The 10,832-nt window shown below is 49.9% G+C and overlaps 2 protein-coding genes across 2 annotated transcripts in view; both read right to left on the reverse strand.

Annotated features, from left to right (window-relative positions):
• Nucleotides 1-5,790, reverse strand: part of R3HCC1 (R3H domain and coiled-coil containing 1) — a 16,719-nt gene extending 10,929 nt beyond the window's left edge. The window contains exon 1 of the mRNA XM_019503894.1: nt 5,786-5,790. Within this exon, the coding sequence (XP_019359439.1) occupies nt 5,786-5,790 (5 nt within the window). The remainder of the gene's footprint in view (nt 1-5,785) is intronic.
• A 2,456-nt stretch (nt 5,791-8,246) lies between these two features.
• The window catches only part of LOC109288619 (D(1) dopamine receptor-like), a 9,692-nt gene continuing 7,106 nt past the window's right edge, over nt 8,247-10,832 (reverse strand). The window contains exon 2 of the mRNA XM_019504242.1: nt 8,247-10,680. Coding sequence (XP_019359787.1) covers nt 10,282-10,680 — 399 coding nt within the window. The 3' untranslated portion in view covers nt 8,247-10,281. The remainder of the gene's footprint in view (nt 10,681-10,832) is intronic.

The raw sequence follows: 10,832 nt of genomic DNA on the forward strand, positions 1-10,832 counted from the left end.
GGCTGCGCAGCACCGAGCCTGCGCCGCCCCGCGGTGCGGGGGAAACATGGCCGGGCCGACGGGGCCCGGGGCTCGGAGGCCCGACCCGACCCTGAGGGGGAAGGGCAGCCCCTCGTGCCCCGCAAGGACGAGAAAAAACCTCCAGAAGATGCGGAGAGACCGACGAGACGGCATGCATTAAAATCAGCCCCTGCCCGTTCCCGGCCAGGTGCTCCCAGGCAAAGCTCGGGCCTTACACACCTCCGCCTCTTGAATCCGATTTACGCGTTTGCTTTCCTGCCACGCACCGTGATCAGTAACTGAGACCCGCGGGCGTCGCGTGTCCTGGGAAACCTCCCAGGACGGGGTCGGAGTTGGCAACCCTAGCCCGAAGGGGCCCGCTACGGGCGCGCTGGGCCAGGGGGACGCTGGTGCTGCACAGAGGTGCGTGGCCTGGTTTGGAGGAGTTTGGGGCCTGCTCCTCCCAACACCTTCTCCTCCCCCCAGCTTCCCTCTCTCTCCTCTGGAGGAGGGACAGGTCGGATGCCTGCAGACAGGAGCAGCTTGGGCGCGGCGCCGTAGGATGCTTGTGTTGTGCACCGCGATTTGCTCCAGCGCTCTGCACGGACAATTGTTCTGCAGTCACGGGCCCAGAGCGGTGCTGCCAGCTCCTCCACTGCCTGCGTTTCTCCAGTCCCGAGCACCGCTCTCCCCCCGCTTGCCTTTGAGCTGGAGTCTGAGCACCGCCTCTCAGAGCAGGACTAGGACAAGTCAGGCTTTGCAGGCCTGGTCCTGCAACCCCACGAGTCAGCAAGGAGAAGTCAAGCGGGGTAATGGTTCCCTTGCACAAAAACTCTGTCTGATGCAGAGTCAGCTGCTTCCAGGGAAAATCACTCTATGCAAATAGTTTTCCTTAGAAATCTGTGAACATCTCTCCCTCAATGAAAGCTTTGTAAGCCACTCTCAGGGTTGCATCATTTACCAGCCTGTCGCCTCCTGTGATGGGTCAGGACTTACTGTTACACCCGTCGGAGAATCAGACTGGAAAGAATCGCGCCACGTGGACTTACAAACAGTTTGTGAATTTGTATGTGCTCAGGGGCTTCCATCCACACCCACAATGTGCAGCACAGCAGGATGGGGCGCAGACTGCAAAACCAGAAAAAAGTAACACATGGAGATGTACTGCCACAGAAATCAGTAACAGGCAGTCACCTTACCATGGCAGAGGCTCCCCTAAGCATTTTGGCCTTTAGGCCTCTTTAAGGCCTTGCCTGCTTCTGAGGATGTGTGTTTTCTCCTAGTCCTCCGCCCTTTCCCCCTGTGCTGAACTCTTCCCAGCGTGACACAGTACTTGAATGCAAGAGGGTATTTCCTTGCCTTCTGGTGAAGTCATCCCCTCCCTTTCTAATATGCTCCCCCCTAACAATCACTGCCGACCTGGAAATTGGTCTGTTTTTTTTTAAATGAGTCACACCCAAAATCATTGTTCTGCAGTGCTTTTACAACTTCAAAGGGCTGAGATGATGAACTTGCGAAACTGTTTGAGGAACTGGTGAAACTTTGCCAGACAAGACAGCTCAGGGCTTTAATTAAAGATCAAACGAGGCGCTAGTGGTTGAGGCATTTAAACTGGTGGTTGAGGACAAGGCAGGGCTCATTACAAGCAGCGCTTAAATGCAGGTTTCACAGCTTCGCTTGGTTTTCAGAGGTTTCTAAGTAACCCCTGAGGCCAAGGGGAACATGCATGCTCAGTACTTAGCAGGTCCCATCTACTGCTAGTCCTGCATCGCTCTACACAGTCTGGCTTGACTCCAAGGCTCTTCTTTCCTGTCTAAACAAGGAAGACCCCTGGAAGGCAACTTACCTGAGGCTGAACTTAGCTTTCCTCTGGTCAACTGACCTAGAACCCTTCCTGGTTCCAGAATGACTTTCTTGGCCCTTAAAGGGCCATCACAAATACCCTGCCTTGAGTGCCATCCACCCAACAATCACACCACCCAGCCAGTGCTTCAAAGGGATGCAAAAGCTGACCCTGAAATGAAACGGCCTGTATGCAGCTTTTATAAGACCTGCAGGGCCCTCGTGGTGCTGGTGTTTGAAAATTGGAATTGAACCAGTTTGTTTCTAAAATGCCAAGCAAACACATTTTCCACCTGTTACCATTTTGCTAATCTGTCATGATACTGGTAAGGTTTGGATTAAACCATGCTGGAACTGGGTGGTGCAGCCACCAGTTTTCGTTCACAGAGTGGTAAGACACAGCGGATCTCCTTTGTGGAGCCAGATAACTGAAACAAGAGCTCTCTCCCCTCGGACACAGGCATGTGCTATTGTCCAAGTCAGAGAGGTATGCGAGGCATCTCTGGGCAGAGGGTTTTTACTAGCTAACGTTTCTTTAAAATGGGGGGCGGGGGGGGAAGAAGAGAGAAAAGAAGCTCCCACCCTAATGCTTGTTCTGGCTGTACTGGGAACAAAGTCCTGAGAAGAAGGGACTTGGACTCGCTGTCAGGCTGCTGTTGTTTTCAGGGAAACAGGGTCTAGCATGCGTTCTCTGAACAAGCAGGACTGCATCAAAGAAATGCCCAGTTCCATCAGCAGCTTATTTTCTCACCTGCAGGACCCTAAACTTTGGGCCACCCAGCTCAAAAAAAGAGTGTCATCAAAATAAGGAGAGAAATTGTGGTTTGAAATGCACAAGAGCACTTGAACATAGTCCGCCATCACATCTGGGTTATGGAAACGATTCTAATTCTAACCTGAGAACAGTTCTAACATTTGGAAGTACTTTCTCAGGCAGTCGAGACAGACTTCTTCAAACTTGCATTGCTTCACGAAGCATTTCTACTGTGATGACTGCATTCAACTACGTGTTCACCGTTGCACCCATCCAGACTTTTAGGGTCTGATCCTGGCACTAATTCCATGCCGGGTGAGTCTCCTAAAGCTCAGTCCACAGGGGTACGTGTCTGCAGAGTAGTTTACAGAGTCTGTGGGTTGTTCTTGCCTTGAGGGACTTGCAACCTATCTCACACAGGTGACAATTCACCTGTTATTTGACTCACTTTCCAAGTGGCCAAATAAATAGTATATGGTTTATGCCATCCAAGGATCTCAAAGGATTGTGTGGAGGGGGACAGCAATCAGTCTCTTGTTGTAGATGGAGAAATGGAGGCAGAGCAATTAGAAACAAAGCAGACAAGAGCAGCCACTGATTTTGAGCACCTCCATTTTTCGGTGGCCAGCTTAAGAAACCTGAGCCAATTTTCAGAGCTGCTGTGTGTGTTCCAATGAAATAAATGGGGGCTATCCTACACTCCCAATGTTGGGCACAAAGAACAAACAAACAAACAAAAAAAACCCAGCATCTAAACAAGCATTTGGAGCAGGAGCAGCTTGCTCAGACTACCCAGCAAACTCCCAGAGAGTTGAGCAAAAGACCAAAGGATTTAGAAAAATATAGGATGCAAAAGAAAGATCTCCTTATGGCTAGAGACAAGCAGCGGATGGTGAAGGCGAAGATGAAGAAAGGAATGCATCCATGGGCTGTGTATGTAGGAGCCAGATGGATTTTTACTCCTGGCAAAAAATGCAGGGAAGTCTATACCCAGATGCATTTGATTGTTAATCACTTCCCCGCTGAGCCCTGCCATTGTGCTACATTGTGGTATAGTCTCTAGTTCAGGGAAATAATCCTATGCAATCTGCAGCTCTTTCCGGCATTTGCAGAATCTAGCTGTGAGTGGAGATGAACAGTAGATGGCACACTGTGGTACCCGATTAAAACATGGCTCCTTCTAGACACAACAACTGAGTTACGGTCACAATAAGCTGATAGTCCGTCAGTGAAGTGTTCCTAAAAAGTAACTAATGATGACTTCATTATTACTTCTGCAGTAACAGCTAAGGACCCATGTCGGGGATGAGGGTTTTACCGTCTCAGACAATGGACTGAAAGCACGGATGCGCTGCTGAAGAGAGCTCGTACGTTCCACTGCAGTCCTGGTGCTGACTTCTTTATTGCAAAGTAACCCCCATGCTCAGTGGCTCTGTCTTATGTTCCCAGGTTTGAGGTCTTATTCAAAGTCCAGCTAGAAGTTTGCATTTTGTCCCTCTCTCGGATGCTTGCCTTTATAGATAGTAATTTATCCCTGGTCTGTGCATTCTGCATTTGGCTCCTAATGATCCGGAGGCTTGTTTGTAAGAAATGGACCCAGATGAGCACCCTGCTCCTCTCTGATCCCCTTTCCCCCTTCTCTTCCCTCCCACACACATTCAGTTCCTCAGCTCTGAGCATTCAGTAGCTTCCCAGCTAGGAACTACGTTTGCCACCTTCCTCATTTCTGTGTGCATTTGGGGTTGTCTGCCAAATCCAAGTTAAGGCTGACAGGCTATTTTTCGTGGACTGCTGCTTCCCAAACTTGGCGACTGGCTTTTCCCTTCCCACTGGTGGGAATCACTGCCCTGCTATGAAGGGACTTCTGGAGGAAGCACAGGCAGTATCTGCCTGGGGACAAGGGCAAAGACCCAAGTTCTGCCCTAAGCCAAATGCATCCTTATCGGTCTGGGAGCTCAGTGACAGTTTCTCACTATTTTGCTTGGACGAGGACAAAATGTTGCAAAAGAAAAGTGACTGAGGAGGTTGGGAGAGAAGTGGTTCATGCAAGGGTCTGCATATCCCGCATGGGATGTCATCTTCCCATCCTTTGTCTCCACATACACCCCATCTGCCATCCAGAGAAACCCGGAACACAGCAGATTCCCTGTCTACTCTCCAATATGCTAAATACTTCCTTCCCCACCCCAACTATGAGATATTAGTCTATATTTTGGCCTGAAGCATCTAAGAAGAGTTAATCTCTCCTGCCTCTCCCCCTCAGCCATGTTGATTACTTCCAATTACCATACAGATTGAATAAGCCGGGCCTGTGATTTCACAAGAGCCTCTGTCAGGCTCTTTCAAGAGGCCAGAGACCCTCTGCCAGTTTGTTGGTTCCTCTGGAGGCTTTGCTTTCCTTAGAGACAAGCCCCTGCCCCTGCCCCTGCCTGATGAGACTCCTGCATCTAATGACTCCAATTTGGAAACCAGCTTGGGAGCAGTGATGATCTAAATAGGCTGATTTCTGACTAGTCCCAGAAGCCGGATCAGAAAAAGCATGTCAGCCGTGTGCTCCCCAGTTTCTGCCTTGTTCCCATCCCTTCCAAGGCTGCGCTCTGCTTCCTTTCTCACTACTCCCATTCATGACTGGGATGGTACATCTTTCCCCACAGCCCCAGAGTCCCTGGCCACACTTCCATAGCCCTGGTGGGAAAGCATGGCAGTAGGCTCTGCTTCCCTGTCTATCCACTCACCCCAGCAGACTTCAAAGCTACTGCAACAGCAGCCTCTAGCTACCTCTTTCTGCCCAACAGTCAGGCAACAAGCTCATTTTATCAGTGATTCACAGAGCAATGCATGGTTAATCCTAGAGAGCTGTAGGCTGGGGAGGGGCTGCTTTCCCTTCCTGGTAGTCCTGTGACTGGGCAGTGGTTCTAGTTAATGATTCCTGGGCTAGGTTTGGGTGTGTAAAAACACTGTGCCCTAATCACCTGTTAGGGATTATCCTGGGGCTTGACTTGAGCTAAAAACCCTGATGGCAGTGATGGCCAGCTTAAACTGCTCCTCTGTGGCTGCAGAGCCATCTCCGACCTTATCCTGCCTTCAGAAGGAAAGTTGCCATCTCTGTTCATTCAGCTCTGTCAGCTCGGACAGCCAGGAGATGCACTCTCACCCCCTAAAGGCTGGGGTCAGGACCAGCTCCCTCACCCCATAGTCCTCATTTCCCCTCTTGGCTTGGAAGACAGGTAATGTAAAAGAGACTTTCCAATGGCATTTACTTCAGGGAACAGAGATGAATCGCAAGCCTTTGTATCTGATAGACTTCGGAGCAGCTCCTCCCAAGCAGCAGCAGTTTTGGGCACTCTCCTGTGTATCCCGGTAACCAGGCCCATGGCGCTAAATGTCACCCAGGCATTTGCTATTCATCACCGCAGTGTGAGCTTTGGGCAGAATAAATACAAAAAATACATGAGGCCAGCTGGGGAACAGAGAACGGGAGGACGATGTGCCAGAGACCAGCATCTTTTGGCAGCAGGCAGGGGCCGGAGAATGTGTTTGCACGTGTGGAAGAAAGGAACTGGGGGTAGGGATCCAGAAGCCATCGCTGCCTAGGGAAGGGTCCCAGGGATTTAAGAACACGAGATAGCCCTCCATCCTTGAAGGGGGAGAGGTATAGAGACAGCCCCTTCCTGCTGTCAGCTGAAATTTGAGTATTCCTCCATCACGCCAGCGGTAGGCTAGCGACCTCACCTCCTAGTTCCTTCTGGACAAGCTTGCCCAGCTGAGCATCGTTCACTTTCCAGCCAGGAGACAGGTGGGAGATGAAGCCCAGCCACCACAAAGTTTTCCAACGAGCTTCTCCTCTCTGCTGTTCTCAGGCCTGCTAGTTGCCCGTCAGTTCCTCTCAAGAGCGGCCCCCGATTTCCATTTAAATTAAGGTTTTAATACTGCTTCCCAATGAGCCACCTGGCTGTGCCGAGCCTCAGAAAATGGGTTTAACCTTTTGAATAGTGCCTGAAGGGAGCCAGGGAGAACTCTTCACTTTCAAGGGGCTCTCTTCACATAAACTTTCAGGGGACTAAACAAGATAATCGGAGTGATGCCAGAAAGTGTGGCACAACTGCTGTAAGCGGTGGCACAGTCAAGCTCGGAGCATTAGGAATCGCAGAACAAGGTCTGAAATCGGCATCCAATGCCCTTTGGAGAGAGAAGTCTTTGCTTTTAATTCCTTCTTAATTGTGGCTGAGTTGGGTCTGTGCCCCTCCCTGCCACATGTACACACTTTCTGGGGGTGCTACTCAAGGTTATTTCATTGTCTGGCCCCTGAATAAGAAAGTTTTAAACTAGTCTAAGACCATCAGGTTCTCTCTTACTCTCATAACAGAATCACTGCACTTCACTTCCGTACCATATTTTCTCTAGGAATGAGTTGAGCTTTAAGGGTCCCAGAAGTTTGGGGCTTTCTCCAAAGACATCATTCCAATCTAAGAGAGAGCACATCCAGCAATTCCCATGTTAGCTAGCTCCAAGTTTCTTTTGCTTCATTTCATCCCATTGTTCTTAGTTTTCTCTCTGAACACTTTCCCTCTGCACCCAACAGTTATAGCCCTAGATCCTTATACTGCAGAGAGACTGATGCTTTTCAAAGATTTAATCTTCACAGCCTTCCTGGAGGGTAACTCAGTCTTGCTACCCTCAATTTGTGATTGGGAACACAGCACAGAGAGGTGAAGGGACTTACAGAGGGTCTTGCTGCAAGTCGGTGTCAGGGATAGGAACAGAACCGGACTTTGGAGTCTCGACTCCCTGATCCTTTTGCTTTAACAAGTAGCCCCCGCATATCCAAGAGCAAATAACAGACCGCAGGACACTTCATTTTCTTCCTGTAATCCAACCTCACAGCCTATTGTTAAACCGCACAGCATGCAACACAGCGGTTAGGACAGACGGAAAGAACTCTGTGCTTGCTGTGAGGCGCATTTCTGTCTCAGGGTCCCATCGCAGTTTACAAATGGGACTCGCATGTCTCACCACTGAGCAGTGCATCCTAGCACATCACAAGTGCTTAGGGTGGAAATTGTGGGGAATCTGTGTCCCAGTGAAACTGCAGGGGAAAACTGCAGAAGGCAGAAGGCAACATACAACTTGGCTGAAATCATCCAAGAGCATCAGACTGAAACCACAAATGAGAAGGACTTGGCTTACCATTTTATCTTCAAGAACTGTCCTCCCAAGACCCAAAAGGCTGAGCTGGGCAGCGAACAAGGACAGTGCCAAATGGGAATAGGTTTGGCTCAGACACTTTGCTTCCTAAGAGCCAGGAGCCCAACACCATTCAGGTGAAGCAACACAGAGGAAAGGCATAGTTGCTGGGAATTGTGGCTCGTGGGAGCCAATGTACCGGACCCTGGAAGAAGACTTGAATGCTTTCCTTGCAACACCTCCTTGCACTGTTGTGAGGTTCCCCACATATACTGAGGGTGGCCTCAGCAGAGGATGAGAAGTGTTGCCTCAATCCTGCATCCTGGTATCACATTCTTCTGTTCTTCTGCGTGTGTACCCCACCCATTCCCATCATTATTTGCAGCAAAACCCAAAGAAAACTACCCTGCATAGAGAGGAATGAGGTGTATTTTTGCCAGACTAAGAAAAACCTTAGCACAACACAGAAATACGTGTGGTTTTGAAGTTGCTGTCCATATCCCAGCGGGGGCATCGGAAGTTTCTCTTGCACAAAGAGGCCAGTGTCCCGGTGACCACGAGTCCAGCTTATAGTCATTCTCTTGACTATTCTACTGCAAAAACAAGGAAGGGATCAATCACTGGTGCACGTTGCCAGGCCACAAAACAAGCATTGCGATACAAGCTGGAGGAATGAACAGACACCAGAGGAAAGAACCAGCCTCCGGGAATGGGAGAAGGAACCTTTGCCACTGCCACCTCATCCCAGCATGCACACAAGGGCTCGAGTAAAACACACACGGGCTAGTTGACAGGGGTATAGGTTGTGGCTGTGTTGGTATTTATACCGGAAAGCTTGCTAAGAAGAATGTTTCCAACTATTTGAGTTGGTCTAATAATAGACCTCAGATTTACCCAAAGAACCTCAAAAGGCTATTTGAAACACCCTCTGTTTCAATGCAGACAAACATTCTTTTTATCCCCCAGCTCTGCTCATGCACTCCTGTCTGGTCAGCTCCAGGTCAAAAGGGCCGAGTCCTCTTTTGTCTGGCATGTTGCAGGTTTACCCAACCTTTGTCAGAGGTAATGATGCTATCTGCTAAGCACCCTTTGCAAAACATTTCATGCATGCTCATAACTGTGCCTCACAACACTGCTGGGAGGTAGGTATTATTAGACTCATTACAGACAGAGAAACCAAGAGGGAGAGGTGAAATGATCTGCCTAGGTCAGTGGTAGAACCGCAATTCTGGCCCCTGTCCCACCCGCCTCTGACAGGCAGAGGCCACTCCCCTGGAGTCCAGACTCCCATGGGCCATTAGGAAGTCCACTCTGAGAGGACCTTACTTACTCGGTATCACACATAACCCACTGAATACCCTAAGGACTCAACCAGGCTAGGATTCACTTTGGTCTGGGTCTTGTGCAAGGATGTAAGCGAATCACGTATACTTTCTTCAAGAGGATGCAGCCTTGAAAGCCTAACTCCTGCTCTAACCACTCTCCCACCGCCACCCCGCCGCTATTCTGAGCTGGTTATGAGCAACAGTCAGTCCTATCCATGCTTCCACAGAGAAATTGTAAGAACGACCCCAGGAGCACAGTGTGCTGTGCTCCCCCTCTCCCACGCCCACTGTGCTGTGACTTGACTGTAATTGGGCTGTATTTAATAATTACTGTTACACTATAATTATCACCTTCTGATTTTTCTCTTTGTTAAGGTTTATTGGGGAGAAAGACGACAAGGCGTTTTGGCAGTGCCAAGGAGCTGCAGATGCCTTGGATTCAGGGTGGCATGGACACGCAATGTGTTCTGCTGCAAATGTTTAAATAAGTACCTATCAAAACACACTGCTAAAATAACCCTTGTCACCTTTTTGCAGTGAAAGGCAAGGGGCTGCTCCCGTGGCATTTCCACCCTGACACTGGAGCTACTAGACTCAAGTTTGAATATGCAAAGATGACGCTAATTAAAAAGTACAGGTGAGTGAAAAGAGAGAGAGAATGTTTAACAGCAATTGTTATTGAAATGAGACAGCAACTGAGACAGTGAGGAGAGTACTCAGGGAGGAAGGAGGTTTGGAGAGACCATGGGTGAAAGAGGAGGAGAAAAAACTAAGAAAGGGTGCAAGACACAGTAGTATGACTGAGAATAGGGTTAAGCAATAAAGCCACCACGTTCAGCCTCTTCCCCCTAAAATTGGGGCCTAGTTCTCTACTGTACTCTCAGAATCTGAAAGTGAATCAAAGGCCACCTGAAGCTTTCATTGAGTGCCAGCCTGGGCTGGGTTTGAACCCCCAATGGTAGAGGGGAAAGCACCATACCCCACTTCAGATCCCCTGAGCTTTCTGATCCTCTGGCAAGTCACTTTGGTTATGCCAGAAAGACAGGAAAGGTGACCCCATGCAACACCCACGCCCTATAACCGCTCTGTGCATTGTCACATTCCCCAGAAACTGATTGCAGCAGGGTATCGTCTGCTGTGTCTGCCCTCCCCATGCTCCCTGCCCCCAGTCCCCTTTCAACCCAGGACACTGGGGGTGAATGGCGTGATCTTCTCCAGCGATACAGCCACCTCACACTCCACGTGGACCACAGCAGGTAAGACAGGACTGGGATGGTTGTTGTGGGAGGTCTGGGAAACTTGAGACACCTTGTCGAAAGTCACCTCAGGGTCTTCTGCCTGCATGGCAGCGTGGGGGAGGATGTGCGGGTAGCTGAGGGTCACCACCTCTTTCTGGTAGGTGGTGTCATGGTGGTAGGAGACCAGCTCATTGCTGAAGTTCACCGTCTCCACTGCGTTGCTGGGGCAGAGGCGACTGCAGCCTAGGATGGTGGCAAAGGCTCTCCTGAAGTCAGCGTTGAAAGCGTAGATGATGGGGTTGAGGGAGGAGTTGGCCCAGCCAAACCAGATGAAGATGTTGAAGACTGTCTCACTAACACAAGGCAGCTCACCAGGTTCATGCCGGCTGAAGTCGCAGAAAGGCACCATGCAGTTGAGCACAAAGAAGGGCAGCCAGCAGAAGACAAAGACACCCATAATGATGGAGAGGGTCTTGAGGACTTTGGTCT

The sequence above is a fragment of the Gavialis gangeticus genome, unplaced genomic scaffold (genome assembly GCF_001723915.1).
Source record: "Gavialis gangeticus isolate Ggan-Ray unplaced genomic scaffold, GavGan_comp1, whole genome shotgun sequence".
Lineage (NCBI taxonomy): Eukaryota > Metazoa > Chordata > Crocodylia > Gavialidae > Gavialis > Gavialis gangeticus.